Consider the following 22,932-nt stretch of genomic DNA (forward strand, 5'->3'; position numbering starts at 1 on the left):
TTGTGTACCAGCTATGCCCATTCTTGCACAGGATAACCTTGCCATGGCGGTCCATGTGATGATAACCTCACTGCTAGACTACTGTAATGTCCTCTGTGTGGGTCCTCCTTTGCACCAGGTTCTGAAGATGCAGCAACTTCCATATGATAATAATAATAATAATAATAATAATAATAATAATAATAATAATAATAATAATAATAATAATGTATTATTTATACCCCGCCCATCTGGCTGGGTTTCCCCAGCCACTCTGGGTGGCTTCCAAAAGAATATTAAAATACTATGATACATCAAACATTAAAAGCTTCCCTAAACAGGGCTGCCTTCAGATGTCTTCTAAAAGTCTGGTAGTTGTTGTTCTCTTTGACATCTGGTGGGAGGGCGTTCCACAGGGAGGGCGCCACTACCGAGAAGGCCCTCTGCCTGGTTCCCTGTAACTTGGCCTCTCGCAGTGAGGGAACCGCCAGAAGGCCCTCGGTGCTGGACCTCAGTGTCTGGGTAGAACGATGGAGGTGGAGACGCTCCTTCAGGTATACTGGACCGAGGCCGTTTAGGGCTTTAAAGGTCAGCACCAACACTTTGAATTGTGCTCGGAAACGTACTGGGAGCCAATGTAGGTCTTTCACGACCGGTGTTATATGCAGCTGCCAGGGTGCTTATAGGGTCACCCATTTTTACAAATATTACACCGGTGCGGAAGGATCTGCTCTGTCTGCCTCCTAGCTCCTGAGCCAAATTCAGAGGGTTTTCTGCTGACACTAGACACCCTAAACAACTTGGGACCATTATAGCTAGCAGACTGCCTCCCCTAGTGCAGACCAAGCTGATCTTTAAGGATCTTCTGATGAAACCCTTCTGGTCAGTCCAAGGCTGGTTTATTGTCACTCGGTGAGGATGCAGAAGACATCCTTCTTGGCAAGAACATCCTCCCTCTGGCGTGCCCTCCCTTAGGTAATTCATGAGGCAGAGATAGTAATTAAAAATTGTATATGTATTCCAAAGTTTTCCTGGGCTTTGCCTCTTCGCCTTTAACACCCTGTTGCCCCTGTTGCCTAGTTCAATTTGGACAGTTGTGCTTAGGTTTTTATCTAGTTTTTAGTATTGAAGGCCACAGTTGTATTCATATGGTTGCTTGGAGACTGCTTAGAGATTTTTATTACATGAGGGGGTATAAAATTGTGTGTGATATTAATGAAAGGCTTACTGGAGCCTAGTGCTAGCTCCAGAGACTTCCATTTTGCTTCCTTGTTTGAGCACTTCCCCTTGAAATATATAGCTCAGTACCAAACTGTCTAGACTATAAGGAAATTTGTGAAATTGCAGCTCTCTCTGGCCCGGGTCTCGTGCGGATGGTATCTATTTGTGTTGACTCAACGGCTGAACATTTGAACCAGCTAACGGAGTCGGCTCCCAAGCCTGAATACTTCAACAGCCTGAATCTCATGAGACGTATCATGCTGGACACGTCAAACAGACTTTTTCTTGGGATTCCTCTTGACGGTACTGAAATTATCTTCGCCATGATTCCATAATCAACCCCTCTATTTCCAAAGTCCACTGATGGGTGTGGGTGCTTATTTAGCCAAATCATCACTATCTGCACATAAGAGGGAAATTTGGGGAGGTGTGGTGGAACCCCAAGGAATGCAGAAGTACAAAAATCTGTTTTGGGGGGAGGAAGGGATGTCAGGCTATGTACATATGAATGCACCCATTTAAGCCATTCAATGCAAACCCTACTCGGAGTCTCTTCTTCTCTGGTGATCACTCATAGCCAAGTAAGATTGTCTTCTATGAACACAGTTTTGACAGTGAGTCCATAAGTGACTGTGGAGGCCAATTCTGGATCCACACATCCCTCCCAGTGGGAGGGCACAGGTTTCTGGGCAGGAGTTGATCATGGTGAGGGCTGGTCAAGCATGTCTTCCTCTTAGCACGTTTCTCCCTTTCGTCCTGAGTTCAAGCATCTTCAAAGCCCACAACACCTTTGGTAAAGGCTGTTCTCCAATTGGAGCACTCACAGGCCAGTGTTTCCCAGTTGTCGGTGTTTATACTACATTTTTTAGATTTGCCTTGAGGGAGTCTTTAAACCTCTTTTGTTGACCACCAGGATTACGCTTTCCATTTTTCAGCTCAGAATAGAATAGTTGCTTTGGAAGACGATGATCAGGTATCCGCACAACATGAACGGTCCAGCAAAGTTAATGTTGAATAATCATTGCTTCGACACTCATGATTTTTGCTTCTTCCAGTGCACTGGAAGTAGTACTCTGAGTAGACCCATTGAACTTAATAGACATGACTTAGGTAATTGGTTTCAATGGGTGTACTCTGAGGAGGACTGTTCACTACAACCCATAGTCTCCTTTGGGGTGGGTGAGCACAGTCTTGATGTCCCACTTAATTTGTGAGATTGTCAGTTAGTCATTGTGCATTTACTACAGACTTCCACAGCCTGGGGATCTGTGGATGTCTTGAGCTCCAGTTCACACCATCCCTGGCAATGGGCCATGCTGGCTAGGGATGATGGGAGTTGTAGTCCAAAATATTTGGAGGGCACTATGTTGGGGAAAGCTGGTTTAACGTATCACCTGGAAGATCTTAGACTGGCTGAACCCACCAAAAAGAGTTGGGTCTCAGTTTTCCTTCCTAATTAACCATTTCAGTTGCCTGTTGAGATCCTTTTCCTTCATTTGTTTTATTCACTGCTGCCACTTCTGGGTGTTTTTTTTTTTCCCTTCTCCACTGATAGGAAGCAATGTAATTTTCCTAAATAAGTGGATGAATCGATAGTTACAGGAGACCCCCTCTACGCCCGGATGTAATTCCCTGCTTGGAATGGTCGAGAAATTAAGATTCACTTCTTACCAAACTTCCCTAATCCACACTTTCTGGAAAAAAGAATACATGAATCAGAACCTAGCCTTACAATTTTCCAGAAGGATGTGGTTGGCCCCATCAATGGGTTGTTGTTCATGGTGTTGGAGCTTCTTTCCATTTATGTTTCTGTTTCCCTTGTCATTTGTGTGTAATTTCAGAAAACGAAGTTGTGCTTAAAATCCAAAACTACTTTGATGCTTGGCAAGCGCTGCTCCTGAAACCTGACATCTACTTTAAGATTTCTTGGCTGTATAAAAAATATGAGAAGTCTGCGTAAGTAACCAGCAACAGCAGCAATTTTACTGAGAGTGGGCCAGGACTGCGTGCCTTGCCTACACACCTACTCTAGAGTCTTCGTTTGTGGGACGAGTAAAAAGTGCTTGGATTGCAGTGTAATTCTGCACCGTCTTTACACAGTTATCTGGAAGTAAGCTCAATTGAATACAGTGGGACTTACTTCTGAGTAGACAGTGTAAGACTCCACTTACAATCAAGGACTGAACGCTCCACATGTTTCCTAAGAAAGCATTGCAATTAAATAATTTAAAGTGGATTCCTTCAAAATTATAGGAAAGACTTCAAACGTCAGTGTCACCATTTCTTACCTTTGGTGCAGGTATTTTATTTCCAGCAGAAACAGGACTCTGCTTTTGCATCTACAGACACACACACACCACTTTTAATTGTTCCCCGAGATGTTGAGGGGAGGAAAAAGGGAAACTGGGACATTCTGGGATCAAATCAGAAACCAGGATGGCTTCTGTAATTCCGGGACTGTCCCTGGAAAATCAGGACAATGGAGGGTATAGTCTCCACAGGTTGTGAAAGGTTGGGGGGGTGTCTGTTTGGGTGTGCATGTCTGTGTCTGCAGTAGACAAATGTCACTTACGTCCTGTTCAACTGCAGTATAGGTTGAAATGTACAGGGCTGTCTGATTCTTACACCAAGGCACTGCAGGTACTAAGTGATATACTGGATCCCTTCTGTTTTAGGAAGGATTTGAAAGAAGTCATCGAAATCTTAATAGAGAAGAAACGACAAGAGCTTTTCAAACTTGAGAAACTGGAGGACCACATGGATTTTGCATCACAGCTGATTTTTGCTCAGGTGATTTAAAAAAATAAAATAACGCATGATCTGTAATTGATCACCTCACATTGGGGCACAAAAAATGCTGCTTTTACAGAAAGTTCCTTTTTAAATAATAGAACAGATAGTTCATGTATCTTAAGAACTTAAGAAGAGTCCCTCTAGATGAGACCATGAAGAGTCCCGCTCCTCACCATGGCTGGTAGCCAATGATAGCCAGATCCTCCATTAATTAGTTGGTGGCCACCGCTACATCCTGTGGGACTATGGCTCAGTATTATGTCTTCTGACATATAGCAGCTCTCAGAGTACTGAGCTTTCCCCTCATCTGCTACCTGGAGACATGGGTGTGCCAGGATTTTTGTTGGGGGAGGTAGCTGTAGAGCTTTTTTTAGGAGATCCATCAAAGTTGTGAGTTTTTTGGGGGGGAATCATGGGGGGCATGCTTTTCAGTAATTTCTGTGCATCTAGGGGGGCCTGCCCCCTTGACTATGGCCATGCTTGGAAGCACCAGGAAATGAAACCTGTGACCTTCTGTATGCAAAGGATGTGTTCTGCCATGGACCTATGACTTCTCCCCACCTGTGGTGAGCAAATTGCTTCATTTATTCCTGGCTTTTCCCACCACAAACACAGTAGGGATGGGAGAGAGATGGGATTCCGTCGGCGAAATCGGCAAACCTATCCAATCCACACTTTCAGAAACAGTATGCAAACTGAAACGCAGCTGCATAGCTGTCAACCGTCCCTTATTTGGCGGGAAAGTCCCTTATCCCAGCGCCGTGTCCCGCTGCTGTCCCTTATTGATGATGTCCCGTAAATTTCCCGGGTTTCAAAGGAAACAGCTCCTCTCCCTCCCTCCCTGCCGGCCAGGGAGGAGGGAGGCTCCAATAAGGAGTCTAAGAATGACTGGGGGGTGGAGCTTGCATGCCTTGTGCCGATCAAATCGGCCGCGTTGCCTGGGGACTCGCCTTTGCTTAGCGCTTCCCAGTGGAGAGGTGACGGTGGTTTTCCTTGCTGCATCCCCTTTGCTGGGTTGCTGCACTGTGGGAACCACCGCTTGAGGCTTCGTTTGGCTGCTGGCTGGGCTTTCTGCCTTTGGCTCGGAGGGGCTCAGAGGTCGAACATACCTGTGCTCTGAAAATCCCTTATTTTGGCTGCTGATCCCTTATTTCCAAGGCTGCTGGTCCCTTATTTTCAAATCTGTAAGTTGACAGCTATGCGCAGCTGTCCTTCGGAATTTGCACTTTTCTCCTGCCAAGTAATGTGTACAAAAAGGCATATACTAGGGTAAAGTGTGCACAGAAATTGCATGCAAAAATGCATTATATTGGGGAAAATTGGTTTGCAAGAGTATGCATATTAGAAATGTTTATTTATTTGTTTTAAGACATTTATATACCACCTTTTTTCTTCCAAGGACCTTAAGGTGGCATACATGGTTCTCCACCTCACCATTTCATCCTCACACCAACATTGTGCGATAGGTTAGGCTGAGAGGCAGTGACTGGTCCAAGGTCACCCAGTGACTTCATAGCTGAGCGGGGATTCGAACCCTGGTCTCCCAGGTCATAGTCCGATACTCTAACCATTACGCCACATGTATATTAGGAGAACTTTGCACATAATTTCAGGTAAATTTCCACGAGAGCTTTTTAAAGACGTCCACATGCTGGATGTGGAAATGTGGGGAACTAGAGTTAAGACTGAGGGGGAAATGAGAACCTGAGAGAAACCAAAATTGAGTGATTTGCACATTTCCAAAACATAACCAGCTGTTGGTCCTCTGATGCATTGATGCATTGCCCTAGACACACTGCCCTACTGAGTTCATTCTCTCACTGCTCACTGGTCTGAGTAGAATTTAACACTGTTGTTGGCAACCAAGTCTAGTAGCCATCACCTGCCCATTCAATCTTTCAGAGCCGTGGAGACCTAACTGGTGAGATGGTCAACCAGTGTGTTTTGGAAATGCTGATAGCTGCTCCAGATACTCTCTCGGTGACTCTGTTCTTCATGCTAGTGCTGATTGCAGAACACCCTCAGGTGGAAAAGGAGATGGTGAAGGAAATAGAGGCGGTGATGGGTAAGTATTCAGTGACACTGGAAGAGAAGGGTGATTTCCCTAATGAACAAATATGTACTTTGAGCTAGGAAGGGTCCAAACTATTAGTGATCCAAAGATAATGATCCCAAAGTTTTCTGTAAAACCCCACCTAACACTAGGCTTGCCGCTTTAATTTGGCGGCAGTGAACAGAATGGCTCTTGTGCCTTTGATAACTGCCGGATGTTCAAAAATTAGACTGGATTATTTATTGTGATACTCTCTCTGTGGCATTCTTTTTTTATTATTGATACAGCAGAAAAAAGAAAAAAGAGAAAACACAAATACCAAATTACACACAGGAATAACCATAGACACAGAATTTTCTTAACAAACAATAAAACATAAATTGGTCTTAACACTAAAGTCCCAACCTCCCGTCTACTCCATATTTCAATTTCATATTACTTATTGCCAATACACACTTTTATCATAATTAAACTTTTTCTTAATATATCTTAATTCTTATATCTGCCTTGCAACTATTACTGAGGTTCCTCGAATGCTGCAACAGAGTTTAAACTACTATATTTATATTTCAAATATTCTTTGAAAAGGGTCCAAACTATTAGTGATCCAAAGATAATAATCCAAATGTTTTCTGTAAAACCCCACTGACCACTAGGCTCGCCGCTTTAATTTGGCGGCAGGGAATAGAATGGTTCTTGTGCCTTTGATAACTGCTGAATGTTCAAAAATTAGGCTGGATTATTTATTGTGATACTCTCTCTGTGGCATTCAAAGCACTCTGGAAACTTCCATTGGTGTGAAATGTTGCTGAGCTGTTGCTAACTAACAAAAGCAGGAGTGGGGAACTGGGAATGGTCTCGTACACAGCTGTAGGTCACCTCACATCACAACAACATTGGGTGATCAGTTCTTGCCACATTGGAATCCTGACAATAAGCTGATGGTTGGAACTTCAAAGTGCTCAGTGCTGCTCTCTGCAAGCACCACCAGCTGATCATCATTTCAAGGGTCTCTCTACAGGATCGCTGATTGTTTGTGCTTGCAGAGGACTATGTATGGGTCTTTGAAACCCCAACAGCCAACTTAACTTCAGGGCTTCAGCGCCATGGCTCTGTTAGTTTGGACTGTGCAGGGAGTTGGTTTTGTTTTGTTTTCACATGATTCTCCCACCTGCTATCTGTAGCGGTTCAGTCCCACAACAGAGACATCAAGCGAGGATGTAGTCTTGATAGTCTGTTTCTCAGAAGTGATCAGCAAGACTCAAGTTTTAGGTTTTTATACTGAAGCAAAATTCAAAAGCTGGCTTTAAAAGTGTACAAATGAATTCTACAATTCTGCCGTATTCCAAATCTGTGCAGAAATGTCATTTCAGCTCTTTCTCAGTGGTGATATCAGAGACCAGCTGTTTTATCTTACATGCTTCCTTTTGGGAAACTAAGTTATAATTATGAAAGGACCAAAGTTTAAAGTAATTTTTATGCTTATTTTAGGATAAAGGTAATTTGATAATAAGTACCTTAAACTTAAAGTATAATTATTTGAAAGTACAAAAAACGCATGAAACAAGGTAACAATTTGCTGATATCTTTATTGCAAAGAATGCAGGGTGAGGGAGATGTGGGGAAGTCCAGTTGGTTATGAAAAAAACGTTTTGGAAAGATGAATCTTTTTTATTTTTATTTTCTCTTTTTCTGTTCTGTTGCTTTTGTCATTTATCTGACTACATATCTGACTACCTGGAAAAAAGCAATAAAAAATATTAATAAAAAAAAATATATCTTACATGCTTCCTAAAGGTGACAGAGATATCCAAAGTGAGGACATCCCAAAGCTAAAAGTGGTGGAGAATTTTATACTTGAGAGCATGAGATACCAGCCAGTCGTGGACTTGGTCATGCGCAAAGCCTTGCAAGATGACGTGATTGATGGCTATCCTGTCAAGAAAGGAACCAACATCATTCTGAACATCGGGCGCATACATAAGCTTGAGTTCTTCCCAAAGCCAAATGAATTCTCACTTGACAACTTTGAGAAAAACGTAAGTTTGGGGTTTGTTTGTTTTTAATTGTTTGAGGCTGTTGCTTCATTAGCATCATTATCTGGTCTCTTCAATTAGTTGCTAGGGCCCTGAGACCCCACCGCTGACATATGATCTGGGTCCTGCCTTATATAGGACAGGGAAGTTCTTGGTGATAAAATTAAGTCTAATAGGTAAAGGCAGACTTAGATATGAGTTCAAATTCAACTTTGCCACAAGAGAACGTGTGCCCACCAATAAAACACTGTCCAAAAAGAATTTTGACAAAAGATTTCTTTTTCTGTAGTGTTTTATCAGTGTATAGAAACTGATTAGTAATGGGAAGGGAGTCACACAAAAACTGCAGCAAACTGCATGTGCTCCAGAATTGCTTTTAGTAATTTCCCTATTTAATTTCTCCAGAATTTTGGAGTGGAACTCAGGGAAGAGTGAACTGGAAGAAAAATAAAGTTGTGGAATAGGGGTGAACAGATCTCCCTTGGTGTGTGTAGTGTTTTGGGGTGTTGTTTATGAAATTTTTTAATTCTGACTTTTCTTCGAAAATTGTTTTTTGTGAAGGTCCCCCATCGTTACTTTCAGCCCTTTGGATTTGGTCCCCGTGGTTGTGTTGGGAAGTTTATTGCCATGGTGATGATGAAGGCTATCCTGGTGACTTTCCTGAGAAGGTGCAATATCCGGACTCTAAAAGACCAAGGTCTTAACCACATTCCAAAAAACAATGACTTGTCTATGCATCCAGATGAAAGCCAGCCATTGCTGCAGATGCTTTTCGTGCCAAGAAATAATGTGAGCAACAACCATCATGACTAATAAAACAGCCCATGAAGTCTCCAAACACTGATTGTTTGGGCTACCTTAATGAAAACTGATTGGTTGGACTACACTGCTCAAATGAAGAATTCTTATCCATCTGGGGAGCATCCATTCACTCATCCAATGAATAAATTGCTGGTACAAGTGGCCATTTGATGGAACTCAGGTTCTGGCTGCCATTCAGGATGGAGCACCATTTTTTGGTATACCAAAAAAAAAAAAGTTAACATTCATGCAAGGAAGGCCTACAAGTATCTTTGCAAATTATTCTGAGCAGCTGAAATTGTGTGATGGAAATTCCATTCTGCAAGAAGCACTGAAGAACCCATTTATGTGGATCCATGGAGATGAGATGAGATAAGAATTATGCAAGAGGCAGCAGCTGGATTCTTGCACCACTGTTGATTAGGAAGCAGAAGTCAAATTTTGAGCTGCACATGCACAGATAAGACTTCTCTGAAAGCAACAGAACAATGTAACTCTACTGTGGAGTCATGAAGATTTCATTGACGGCTGTGCTTGCTGTCTTATCATGGCAAGCCATCCTGATTCACTTTGGGTTACAGCAAAGCACTGGTTTTCTACATCTGTTTGATTTGAAAGAGAGGAGCACACATATTCTCTCTGGACTTGATGGGTGACTTTCTCCCATTTGTTTTGTACGTTGTGGGGTGCATGTGTGTGGGGTGGGGGTTTGGGTCACTTTCATAGAACTATTTTTCCAGGCTGAGAGTATGAGTTGTGTGAATACGAGCTGGGCGTCTGCTTGCAGCAAAGCATATGGCCGCCATCTTTTCTTTGCCACTGCTAATGGCCAGAGCCGGGACGACAAAAATCCAAATGCTGCCACATTCTGCAGCATAGGCATTCAGCAACTGCCTGGGCTAACTGGCAGGCCACAGATCTATGTTCTCCTGCCCTTTCTGGTCCACCACTGAAACGACAGGCTGGAACATTCCCTGGGCAGCAAATTTCCCCAGGACTCCAAAATAACTATTTCTGGGTCAGCTGTCCATTGGCTCTCTCACATCTGGAAGGACTATGAAGGTTTCTGGATTGTGGTGGGACTTCTCTGGGCATTCACAGAAGCTTTTGCTATGCCTGATTCCTGGCTCGGAGTTTCCACCTTTTCGTGATGACTGCCTTTGGCCAAGCTTAGTCAACTTGGTGACCCCCATGGGCTATGTTCTCAGCCCCAGCCATTCAGGGCTCAAATTCAAAAGGGATATCCATGCTACTGAGAAGAGACTGTTCATGAATACCTTAGAATGGGAGAAGAACTAGGAGTTTACTCTTCAAGTCTCAGCCTCTTCACTCTTGGCTTCAACTCTGCCTCCCCTTTTCTCTCCATGCGTTGAGTCTTAACTCAGCTTACCTCCTTCTTCCAGGACGAAGCTCAAGGAACAGCAAGTTGCTCGGTCCAAGAATTGAACCTCTCCCTCTCTGTTATCCATCAGCCTTGACAGCAATGGAATTTGCTGTTTTTTGCCTGATCATCCTTTGAGTGACCCCACCTGGCCAATCTTGGGAGAACTCTGGCATCGTCTTCTGAGGTCCTTGCAGTTTTTGCTCTGTGTTGATGAACTGGACCAATTCCATCCATACCAGATAGTACACTGATTTCAAAGAGTTATTGCTGAGCTCTGCAGGACTGATTTCTGGTTCTTGTGATTGATTTTTGTGGTGTTTCTTTTCCTGACTCTGCATGCAAACATGTATGCCTAAACTGACTGTGTGATTTCACACTCTTGCCCTGGATTCAAGCACTGCTTTGTTGTGATCAGTTCCTGTGAAAGGTTTTGCTGATTTTGGGGATGACTTCGTTGTGCAGTGGCTGTTGCACAGATCAAAGCTGGGGGGGGGTGTTTTCTAAATGTAGACACGTTTGCTGAGGTTAGGTTGCTTGCGAGGTATATTTAAAGGGCTATCAGTTGCGGTTAACTGGTACTCTCATACAATGTGGGGGTCATTATAAGGAGAATGTGATTTCCCTGTGACAATAATTTCACTGGTTATTGGTCCAATTGCGGGCACCATTCAAGGTACTGGTTACATTGGGGTGGTATCAAATACTAGTCATACTCAGAGTAGAGTCACTGAAATTACTGTAATGGACATGACTAAACTACAATCCTAGTCTGATTTAACTGGGAGTAAATTGGGTTAGGATTGCAGGTGTGCCTTGTCTGTTAATTCAATGGGACATAGTCTGAGTAGATAGCATAGCTGTCAACTTTTCCCTTTTCTTGCGAGGAATCCTATTCGGAATAAGGGAATTTCCCTTTAAAAAAGGGAAACGTTGAAAGCTATGGTAGATAGGGGCCTCACATGCCTGATACATTTAATGCTATATCCTTCCACTTTAAGCAGTCATGGATTCCTTCAAAGGCTTCTGGGAACTGTAGTTTGTTAAGGGTACCAAGAGTTGCTAAGACCCCCCCCCATTCCCCTCACAGAACTACAATTTCCAGAGCAGATTAACAATCAACACCTCTTCCCAAGGAACTGTGGGAATTGTAGCTCTGTGAAGTGAATAGGAGGTCTCCTAGCAACTCTAGTGGAATGAAACTACTTTAAATGTATAGGGCAGATGGGCTTATGATTAGGATAGCAGCCTGACTTAGGTCTCTTCACTTCAGTGGGTCTTCTCTAAGGAGAACTTAGCTGGATACAAGCCAAGATTATCTGAATGGCTGTATTCTTCCAGGAGAGACCCTTCTTCTGGTCTGGCCAACATCTGAAGCCCATTTGGGAAAAACTCAGGAGAGGCACTTCTCAGTGTTGCTTCCCAGGCTTGGCAATTCCTTCTAAGCCCCTTCTCCAATGGCCTCCCACCAGCATGTAAAGATGTGTTTATTCAGACAAGCCTTCAATGTCACGCGCTGACTTGTTATGGGTACAATTAATATGTTGCAATTTGTTCAACTGGCTGTTGTTTCGATCAGCTTTATTGATTTTTATTGATGTTTGTACGTTTTTGACTGCTATTTTGTACTATACTTTGTATTTCACTGCTGTTAGCCACTTTGAGCATCACTTGGCAGGAAGGTGGGTTGCACAATTAAGAAATAATAACATAACATAACAACATAACATAACATAACATAAAGTTGGGGAAAGCTTTTATATAAAGCTTGCTTTAAATTTTTAAGAAGGGGGAAACACCCACTAATTCAGTCACCTAAAGCCATGACAAATATCTTTCTTTCTTTCTTTCTTTTTGGTGCAAAGCAAAATTTCCATGACTTTCCCCCCCAAAAAACTGATTTTAAAGGGTGAAAGTAAGAGGGCTATCTTCTGTAACACGTCAACTGCTAGCATTTTTAGGTTAAATTACTGTAAAATTGTATTGTAAAGTTATTGTACAGAGGTTTTAATATGTTGCCTTATGGCAGGGGTAGGACATCTGCTTTGCAATGCAGAAAGTCCTAGACTTGATACCTGGTACCTCTAGGTAGGACTAGGAAGATCTCTTGACTGGAAGGAATCCTGGAAGGCAGCTGCCAGTGAGTTTGGACAATACTGAACTAGACATACCAATGATTTGACTCAGTACAAGACAGTTTATTGTGTTCCTTTGTGAAGAGAAGCAGACCAAAGTCTATGGGTCACCTGTTGTTGATCTGTGAGGATGAGACCTCAGCTTAAGTGCTATGCTGAATGTCAGGCAGCAGAGGGCGCACACAGAAAATGTCATCATCCTAATTCCGTCTAATATCAAAAATAAAATAAAATAACAAATGCCAAGCAAAACAAGAGCGCTTGAGCACCTCTCAGTTTGGAAACATAATGGGGGCACCCAAAAGTAAAGTATTGGTTTCTACTTGCTCGTGAGACTCGCTACATATGCAGAAGTATATATGTTTGTAAAGAAAGGTTTTTAAAAAGAAAAAAAAGGCACCACTTGATAAGGACTTGCAGCGGCGTAGCGTGGGTTATCAGCACCCGGGGCAAGGCAAGTAATTTGCGCCCCCTAACCCGGGGCAAGGCAATTAATTTGCGCCCCCTAACCCGGGGCAAGGCACGTGCCTCTTTTCTTTCCTTTTTTCCCTTTCTCCAAGGCTTTTCGCTTTCTCTCCTTAATTGATTCCTCCTCCACACCGCAGCGTTTCCTGGCTGCTCCCCCCCCCTTCCCCTCTCTCTCCTCCTCGCTCTGCTTGCCTTGCCCTGCCCTGCCTGAGGGCGCCCTGAGGAGACTCCGCTCTCCTTTTTGACCAGGCGAGGTGGAAAAGTCTCTTCCCGCCCCCTCGCCAGACTCCCTGCTCGGCTCGGCTCACTACCCAGGCGGCCAGTGGAGAGAGAGCCGCAATTACCATAAAGCTCCTCTCCCTCCGCTTCGCCAAGCTGTCAAAGCCCGGCAACAGCGGCAACGGCAGCAGCAGGCGCAGCCAGACCCCCGCCAGCCAGCCAGCCAGCCCGCCCGCCCGCCCGCCCGGCTTCCTCTCCTTTTTTTGCCCGCGGCAGAAGGCTTCGCTCTCCCCCTTCCGCGACCTCCTCGCCAAGCCGAGCGAGCGCGGGCTCCCTAACCCGTGGATTTTAGTAGGGGCAGAGAGCTGCTAGTGCGAGCGTGCCCCCCGCCCATGTTGCGCCCGGTGCGGCCGGCACCCCTGGCACCCCCCACGCTACGCCACTGAGGACTTGTGAGCTTCCTGGATTCATGGAATGTTGAGGTGTCAAGTGAGTGGAGGAAAGAAAGGGGAGGAGGGAGGAGGAAGAAGAAAGAAACCTGCTCACTGAGGTTCCAGGGGTATTCTTTCTCAGAATTCTTTTTATAGAAATATAAAAAAAATATTTGGTTTTACAAATTGATAATTACACTCAAAATCGCATATAAGAACAAATAACCAAGTTTCTTCCAAATCTTTAGACTTCCTTCCACCCCAACCCCCACGGGTTCTTTGCTAATCTTTTTTGCTGCATATTATTAATTGTTCAATTATCCATTGTATCCAAAGTCTTTGTTACATTACAAGTGTTATTTGAATCCTACTAAAGAATCCAGTTGTTTACAGTCATCTCCCATGTATAATATAAATTTTCCCCAATCCTTATTGAAGTCTTGGTCTTCCTGATTTCTGATCTTCCCGGTCATTTTTGCCAACTCTGCGTACTCCAACAACTTAGTTTGCCATTTCACTCTGGTCGGGACCTTATCTTTCTCAGAATTCTAGCCCAGTTCTAGACTTTCCCCATCCACTGATTTGCCTCTCTGAATCCACCACCCTGCCTGCTTCTGCTCACCATGTTTGACAGGGTAAATGCTGTATCTGGAACTCTACAGAGGGGTGATGGAAGCAGCTAGGAAGTCGCCTCCTCTGCTGTTTCTGAATTCACAATCCCTCCCATCCAAAAGAGCTTTTCCCCTCCAGGTGATGCTGAACTTCAGTTCCCATCAGCCCTGACCACCTGACCACTGGCTGGAGGCTGCCACGTTGACTAGCCACGGACTGGCTACTGTGAGAGGCTACTGGACTACATAGGCTTTTGGTCTAATTCAGCTTATCTCTTGCTATTTATCAATGTTTGGATGGAAACTCGGGCCATAATCACTGCTGGGTGTGTTTCTACACACTTGGGGTGTCCCTAGGTATGAAAATTTGTACAGAAAAAGAAAAGGTGTGTTTTTGTGTGCCTGTTGTAAAGGTAAAGGGACCCCTGACCATTAGGTCCAGTCATGGCCGACTCTGGGGTTGCGGCGCTCATCTCGCTTTACTGGCCAAGGGAGCTGGCGTACAGCTTCTGGATCATGTGGCCAGCAAGACTAAGCCGCTTCTGGCGAACCAGAGCAGCACATGGAAACGCCGTTTACCTTCCCACCAGAGCGGTACCTATCTATCTACTTGCACTTTGATGTGCTTTCGAACTGCTAGGTTGGCAGGAGCAGGGACCGAGCAACGGGAGCTCACCCCGTTGTGAGGATTTGAACCGCCGACCTTCTGATTGGCAAGTCCTAGGCTCTGTGGTTTAACCCACAGCGGTGCCTGTTGTATACACACACAAACATGTTGCACATCGGTTGCAGATGGAGTTTGCAGGCTCACAATGAATGCCAAAGAGAGCAAGATCTCTTTTGAGTGAGGAATGGGTACGGCTGCCCAATCACAGCTCTGCTGAAACTCCAGATTTCTTAGTTGTTGTTGTTTATATGCAACTCTCATTTCTATTGTGGGAAAAGAGAGAGAGATGGTTCTAGCGTGGGCTTCCCAAACTTATTCCTTTCGGAGTGCTTTGAACAACAACACCCATAAGCCACAGTCAGCATGGTCAGCGGTGAGGAGTGATGGAGCTTGCACCCCAAAACATCTGGTCTAAAGGAAGCAGAAATAAGCCAAATTGTGTGAGCTTATTGATTACGTACAGAACGTTAGAGTTATGGTTGTGGGTGGGAGGTAAATGGAGGGAAGGCAGGAAGAAGGAATTGCCTCTTTTTAAATAAATAAATAAATAAATAGATAGATAGAACCACTTAATATTTCAAAAATCTCTAAAGTGGTATAGGAAAATAAACAATGTGATAAAAACAGAACTGTACAACATTAAAAAACAGTAAAACAATATTATAAAAACAGAAATCAGGAGTAGCATCATGGAAAGCATGGGCAGAAAGAAAGGACTTTACTAAATGTCTGAAGCTTTTGATAGATAATGCTTCAGAGTGCAGGAGACCATGGAGAGAAATGCCCATTTTGAAGACACACAGGCCTGTCTTACCCATAGAGGCTAGTGGCACAGGGTGCCAGGGCGCCAAGTTCTGGAGGGCACCAGGCTAGAGTCTGGGGAACACTGAACGAACGTGCTGAGTGAACAAGGGTGCATGCGCTGCTCCCGCCGAGCACCGGCTCGGTTTTTTCCCTTTTAGCCTGCTGGCGCTGAATTCTGCAGGGCGCCAGAAGGCTAAAAGGGAAAAAACCTAGCTGATGCACAGCGGGAGCAGCGCAGGCCCGCTCGCTCGGTGTGCTGCCTGCTGTGGCCACCGTGGCACAAAGCGGCCAGCTGAGCTGGGAGGCACCATGTCCAGCCTCCGCTCTTCCCCACTGGAGGAGCTGGATATGCTTAAGCCGGCCCTGGAGACACAAACTGTGATGGCCTGCGATTTTGACTCGGAGGCTGAACCTGAGGAATCCCAGCCTGCACAGGATTCCCTGCCTCCAGAACCAGCTGAGCCGGGGCTGGGGCTTGAGCCTGAAGGGACCTCACCTGTGCTGGATCCTCAGGTGCAGGCACCAGCTGAGTCTGCTCTGGCGCCTGAGGTGTTGGAGGACACGTTGCCTGCAGGTGCTCCACTCTCAGCCCCGTCAGGGGAAGCTGAGGTTGCCTCTGGGTCCGGTAACCCTCCAGCCTCTCCTGAGCTGCAGAGGCCCAGGACAGAGTGGCAGAGGGAACTAAGTTCCCGCAGGAGGAGTGCTCGCCTCCAGGCCAGGAGAGGCGAGTCACCTGTGGACCGGGGCCACCCTATGCCTCGGGGCAGATAAAAGCCAGCCAGCCTAGTCCCAGGTTGCGGCAGCAACATTGTTGGTAGCCAGTTCTTGCCTGTACCCTGTCCTGCCGGATCTCTTGACCTCACCCGACTCCCTGCCTTGGACCCAGCTTCAGCTCTGACGGACGGCCTCAATACTGCTCCCTCGACCTCGGACTGGACTCGGACCTTGCCTCACGGAAACCCCCAGGACCAACACAGTTTGCTCCTGCCACACCCGCACTCTCCCTTCGTGGGGGGAGCATTCGGGAAGAACCACAAGCTGTGGCTGAGCCGCTGCGGGCTCGGGTGCGGAAACAGCAACAGGTCAACGCTTGGGCTCGCCTCACGGAAACCCACGGCACCAGCACACAAACCTATCATATTCTGTACAGTGCAGGGGCGTGAATAAAATCTCTTCCCAGATGATCTAAGTGTGAACTTACAGGTCAATACAGGTGAGGGTGAGCTTTCAGGTCTTTGAAAACTGTGTGTGTGTGTGTGTGTGTGAGAGAGAGAGAGAGAGAGAGAGAGAGAGAGAGAGAGAGAGAGAGAGAGATTTGAAATTCAATATGCAGTCTTTAAGGTAATCATTCTAACATGCCAGGGAATCAAGACGTCCTAGCCAGGAAGGCAGCAGAGAGGATTAATGGGGTCTGCAGGGTCCACTTCCACAGCCAGGCCGCTGAGAAACGAGACCTCAGAGTTTTAGCAGCACGGATGTCTCCGATTGTAATGGGCGGCGACTGCCCACCTCTCATGCGGTGCTTTATAAAGCTTACCTTAAACTTGTACTTTGTACGGAAATTTGATTTCATCCTTCTTAAATTGTATTTTGCAATCAACAAATGCAATAAACGACAAGGGAAATAAGTGCATTACTTGGGGGCACAGAGGGAAATTATGACCCATTGTACATTATATAAAAATGAAATCATAGAACTCCAAAGGTTGGCCAGCCTAACCCATTTTGGACTCAAACAAACCTTTCCTATTTCACCTCGATTCAATGCTGATGAAGAGTATCCTAACAGAGTTAAGCGGACAAAATCTTACGCATTTAAAAGACCACCTGTGTCCATATGAACTTGCCTGTGTTTTAAGATTGGCATCAGAGAACTTGCTTGTTTCTCACCTTGAAGATCAGTCTATTATTATTATCAGCGCTTTTTATCTGGGGGATGCAGGAATACGCACACCCCTAAACATTTTGTGAATCTTTTGTCCATTTACTGTATTTATTTTTCCCAATTTGAACTATAAAATGGTGATTTTCTTGAGACAAAATGAGCATGAGAAAAATGTTGTTGTTGTTGTTTTAGACTTGCACGTACTGGGGATAGGAGGCTGTATCCTGTGTTCTCTATCTGCTAGCTCCAGGAGGAGGAATCCAATTGGAGGAATCCACTGGAGGAATCCAATGCAACATTTGTTCTAGCAGAAACTTCTTGAGCAACTGACTGTGCAATCTATTTCACAACAAAGCTCCCAGCAACCAGCTTATGCATTCCCTTGCGCAAGAACATCTCACTGGCACCAAGCATGCTGCCCACTGAACAAATGTACTGCTAAGTGACTTTAACTTAGACCTACCTTGGCAACAGGGACGTGGGTGGCGCTGTGGGTTAAAACCACAGATCCTAGGACTTGCCGATCAGAAAGTCAGCAGTTCGAATCCCCGCCACGGGGTGAGGTCCTGTTGCTTGGTCCCTGCTCCTGCCAACCTAGTAGTTCAAAAGCACATCAAAGTGCAAGTACATAAATAGGTACCGCTCCAGCGGGAAGGTAAACAGCATGGTCCGGTTGTGGCCGACTCTGGGGTTGGGCGCTCATCTTGCTTTATTGGCCGAGGGAGCCGGCGTACAGCTTCCGGGTCATGTGACCAGCATGACTAAGCTGCTTCTGGCAAACCAGAGCAGCACACAGAAACGCCATTTGCGTGGGCAGGCGGAGTCCCCAGATCCTGCACGGTCCCCCCGTCATGTGGAATAACGACTCAAGACAACGTGCTATGGGATTAAATTGGCCACAACTTTATTAAATTTCAAATGTGGGTAGACCTTGGCTCAGGCATTGGGCGTTCTCCCTCCCTGGTCCCCAGCCGGGGACCTAGGGAGCATCAGGGTTATCCAGTGTGTGTGTGGGGGATGGGCCAGCTCTGGAGAACATATGTTCAAGCAGAGATGGCCGCCCCCGTAACGCCGCCACCGCAGGGGAGAGCAATGACAACCTTTCGGTGTACGGCCAAAGCCTCCCTTCAGAAAACCCCTTTAACGGGGAACCCTGGTATCGCCGCCGCAAGAGGAAGATGGACAAAAGGATTCCGCCCAAGGCCTGATACCGCCAAAGTTGTGACGTTTTGCTACGGGAAAGGCGAAACCTGCCAATGCAGGGAAATTCCTTTCCGGCCCTTTAACAGCGACCTTAACGTAGCAGCGCCCGCATACCTGTGAAGAAAAGTTAACCTGCAAAACCTGTGAAGAAAAGTTAACCTGCAAAATAAGACATTAACTGAGGGTGGGTAGGGTGGGAGAAGCTCTGGAGCCAAGTGAGGATTCCTAGGTAAGATCCTCCCTCTATTGTGTGGGCAGGTAATCCCTCCCCTACCTGGCCTGGTCTCCTTGGCAACGCTTCCCCCAGGTGGGATTGGACAACTGACTGAGGTAGGCGGAGACCTCCAGGTATCCCACCTGAGGGAAGGCAAAGCCAAGCCTATGCTGTTGGGGCCGCTCCAGACCTAGGGGCTGCACGCGCCCACGCAAAGGGCGCCCCCCGTTTTAAGCGGGGAGCGGTCATTACCTTCCCGCTGGAGTGGTACCTATTTATCTACTTGCACTTTGATGTGCTTTCAAGCTGCTAGGTTGGCAGGAGCAGGGACTGAGCAACAGGAGCTGACCCCATCACGGGGATTCGAACTGCTGACCTTCTGAGTGGCAAGTCCTAGGCTCTGTGGTTTAACCCACAGCACCACCGGCGTCCCCATAAAGGTAAAGGTAAAGGTAAAGGTACCCCTGCCCGTGCGGGCCAGTCGTGTCCGACTCTAGGGTTGCGTGCTCATCTCGCTCTAGAGGCCGTGAGCCGGCGCCGTCCGAAGACACTTCTGGGTCACGTGGCCAGCATGACAAAGCTGCAGCTGGCGAGCCAGCACCAGCGCAGCACACGGAAACGCCATTTACCTTCCCGCTGTAAAGCGGTACCTATTTATCAACTTGCACTTAAGAGTGCTTTCGAATAGCTAGGTGGGCAGGAGCTGGGACCAAACGACGGGAGCTCACCCCGCCATGGGGATTCGAACCGCCGACCATACGATCAGCAAGTCCTAGGCACTGAGGTTTTACCCACCCGCATCCCTTTCCGCGTCCCCATAGAGATATCCAAATTTTCAAAAGTAGGGGGCCAGTGTCTTGGCTTTTGAAAAACAGTGTGTCTGCAGTACTTACCTACCACTGCTGTCAATCAGGAGCTTTTGGGGGGTCCTGAGGTTTGCAGAAATACAAAAAATATTTGGGGCGGGTGGACCATTGGAGAGCTCCTCCCCCCACATAAGCACACACAATAAAGCAGTCTAATGAGCACTGAGCATGCTCAGTCGCTGCAGAAAGCACACTCTCTGGAGGAAAGGGGGAAGGGGAAGATGAGGACTTGAATTCCAAACTGGAGCTCTCCACACTGCAACTCTTTGTTGCTGGTCCTGCCTGCCACATTTTTATTCTTGAACATTCTGCCCCCTTCCCATTTTTTGCTATTCCTGGTGCAACTCCACGCTGGCACGGACACCACACTCGATAGCAATTTTCCTGTTCTAATCTTTAATTGAAAACAGCTTTCCTAAACAATCCTAAACAAAGGCAATCACATGCATGAGAGATGCTTAAGTCTCAGACCCATTAACAAAGACTTGCTTGCGTCTAAACTAGAAGTAAAACAAAATGTCCTTCTTCGCTCTCTTAGGGTGATTTTATCCAGTAAAACTATTAAGAGGCCCCAAGAGTTGCTTCCCCCCCCCACCCGCCTTTTTATTTTGGTTTGCGAAGCCTTCCAAAGTTTCCTAAGAACCAAACTGACTGATAATTTTGAGCGTGTATACTTCATGTTTCTGATTTTTCTCATATAAATAGCACCTGTGTCCTTGGGCTGTGATGATCAAGGGGCTATGTGATGAGGGGGATCCTAATAAATTATTATTATTATTATTATTATTATTATTATTATTATTATTATTATTTATACCCCGCCCATCTGGCTGAGTTTCCCCAGCCACTCTGAGCGGCTCGCAATCGAGTGTTAAAAACAATACAGCATTAAATATTAAAAACTTCCCTAAACAGGGCAGCCTTCAGATGTCTTTTAGATAGCTGCTTATTTCCTTCACATCTGAAGGGAGGGTGTTCCACAGGATGGGTGCCACTACCGAGAAGGCCCTCTGTCTGGTTCCCTGTAACCTCACTTCTCGCAATGAGGGAACTGCCAGAAGGCCCTCGGCGCTGGATCTCAGTTTCCGGGCTGAACGATGGGGGTGGAGACACTCCTTCAGGTCTACTGAGCAGAGGCCGTTTAGGGCTTTAAAGGTCAGCACCAACACTTTGAATTGTGCTTGGAAACGTACTGGGAGCCAATGCAGATCTCTCAGAACCGGTGTTATGTGGTCCCGGCGACCACTCCCAGGTAAGTTCCCCACCAAAACCTGCTATAAGACCCATGAAGAAAGCTTCCTTTGGGGCTAATCATTCACTCCCATAGGAGGTTGTGGTTAGAGTTCCCACCTTTGTTCTGGCAAAATACAGGACAGAGTGGGGTGGGGCAATTGGGAGGCAATTTTTTTTCCATATTGTTGCTGAAGTGATTTCAATCCATTACAATCTATTGCAGCCTAACAGGATGGCCCCTCTGGAATTTGTCACACGTGCTCAAACATACACATGGATTTGTAAACCTGTCTGTGCTTGGCTACCCAGAACTTAAATACATGACCTTTCACACACGCTTTCAAACACATGCATCTGGAGAGAATCATCATCATCATAATTTTATTATTTATACCCCACCCACCTGCCTGCATTTCCCTAGCCACTCCAGCAAACTATAAAAACATAATAAAATGTCAAACATGAAAAACTTCCTGGTACATCTGCCTTCAGATGTCTTCTAAAAGTTGTGGAGTTCTTTATCTCCTTGACATCCGAAGGGAGTGTGTTCCACAGGGAGGGTGCCCCCACCAAGAAGGCCCTCTGCCTGGTCCCTGTAACTTCACTTCTCTCAGTAAGGGGATCACCAGATCCTTAACTTGGCAGAGAGAGAGAGAGAGAGAGAGAGAGAGAGAGAGAGAGAGAGAGAAGACCTGAAATACGGGAGAGAAGTGTATCAATACAGGATGTAGTATTTTACACTGAAATACAGGACAACCCTGTATTATACAGGACAGGTGGCAACTCAAGCAGTGATGGCCACCAACACAGATGGCTTTCAAAGAGCATTAGACAAATTCAAGGAGTACAAGACTATCAGTGGCTACCAGCCATGATACCTATATTCTACCTTCACTGTAGAAGGCAGCATGCCTCAGAATACCTACTTGATGGGAATCACAGGTGAGCAGAGCGCTGTCACACTCATGCCCTGCTTGGGAGCTTCCCATGGGTATCTAGTTAGCCACGGTGAGAGCAAAATGTTGGACCAGATGAGTCACTGGTCTCACCTTGTAGGGCTCATCTTAGGTTCTGAAGCAGGTCAGCTTGTCCTAGATTGCCATTAACTTTGGGTGGCCACTGATGTGGATGGGATCCCCTTACATTCTGGCTGTTTTGGATATGAGCTTGTTTCCACTGAAAACACAGCCCTGGCACCAGGCGACGGGAGCCCCACGTCACAGCTCCCTCAAGCTGAGTGCTTTGTTTTGCAGCCCAAGTCAGCTTAACGTGGGCTGCCAAGCTTTCGCGAAGAACACACATACCCTCAGAAGCCAGGTGCCGACCTTGGTTTCCAATGGCAACCCATATTTTATTTTAACACATGCACACAATGGTGCGGATTGCGTCAAGCAACAGGTGGCTGGTGCTGGCGGTCAGGTGTTCGGATAATTCTGAACACCCCAGTGGCACCGTGGAGGCATCCTGCACAGCAAGGCCTTTTTGACATGAGTTGCATTCAGTGTACACCTTCTGCTAGCCGTGGAGAGAAGGTAGACAAGTATCTACTTGGTGATATTTATGTGATCTGGAAGGGTCTCTGACTTCAGCTACACGGGTGGGATGGGGCCTCCACATCTTACTGGCGCAAGAGCAGGGGTGCCAAAATTACAAATGAAAGGGTCAGCCCCCCAAAGTTCTGTGACAGCCATGCATGTGTTCCATGGGGCATCCGCACATTACATCCAGACACGTGTCAGGGGCTGGCCTGAGGAGAAATGGTGAGAGCTGCCAACCCTTCTGCTGAACCTTCCCAAGGGCAGGAGGACAGTATTGCTTTAGAACAGTGGTTTGCAGAGGGGCATAGTCTAGAGGGGGAAAGCTGGGAAATACTGGGTGAGGAATAGCTAGAAGAGGGAACACCAGGAGAGAGACAGCTGGCAGATTCACTGT

The 22,932-nt window shown here is 46.2% G+C and overlaps 1 protein-coding gene and 1 long non-coding RNA gene across 3 annotated transcripts in view; one reads left to right on the forward strand and one right to left on the reverse strand.

Annotated features, from left to right (window-relative positions):
* The window catches only part of CYP19A1 (cytochrome P450 family 19 subfamily A member 1), a 43,518-nt gene extending 31,416 nt beyond the window's left edge, over positions 1-12,102 (forward strand). For both annotated transcript variants that reach the window (XM_083475862.1, XM_083475863.1), the window contains exons 5-10: positions 1,327-1,503; positions 3,042-3,156; positions 3,876-3,990; positions 5,896-6,058; positions 7,844-8,085; positions 8,644-12,102. In XM_083475862.1, the coding sequence (XP_083331988.1) occupies positions 1,327-1,503; positions 3,042-3,156; positions 3,876-3,990; positions 5,896-6,058; positions 7,844-8,085; positions 8,644-8,895 (1,064 nt within the window). In that variant the 3' untranslated portion in view covers positions 8,896-12,102. The remainder of the gene's footprint in view (positions 1-1,326; positions 1,504-3,041; positions 3,157-3,875; positions 3,991-5,895; positions 6,059-7,843; positions 8,086-8,643) is intronic.
* LOC310693716 lies at positions 12,098-14,542 on the reverse strand. The gene is made up of 2 exons (XR_014519358.1): positions 13,525-14,542; positions 12,098-12,801 (listed from the first exon to the last, which is right to left on the reverse strand). It is a non-coding gene; the product is annotated as an uncharacterized lncRNA (long non-coding RNA).
* Positions 14,543-22,932: the final 8,390 nt, after the last annotated feature.

Source organism: Podarcis liolepis (genome assembly GCF_965112155.1).
Source record: "Podarcis liolepis genome assembly, chromosome: 14".
NCBI classification, from domain to species: domain Eukaryota; kingdom Metazoa; phylum Chordata; class Lepidosauria; order Squamata; family Lacertidae; genus Podarcis; species Podarcis liolepis.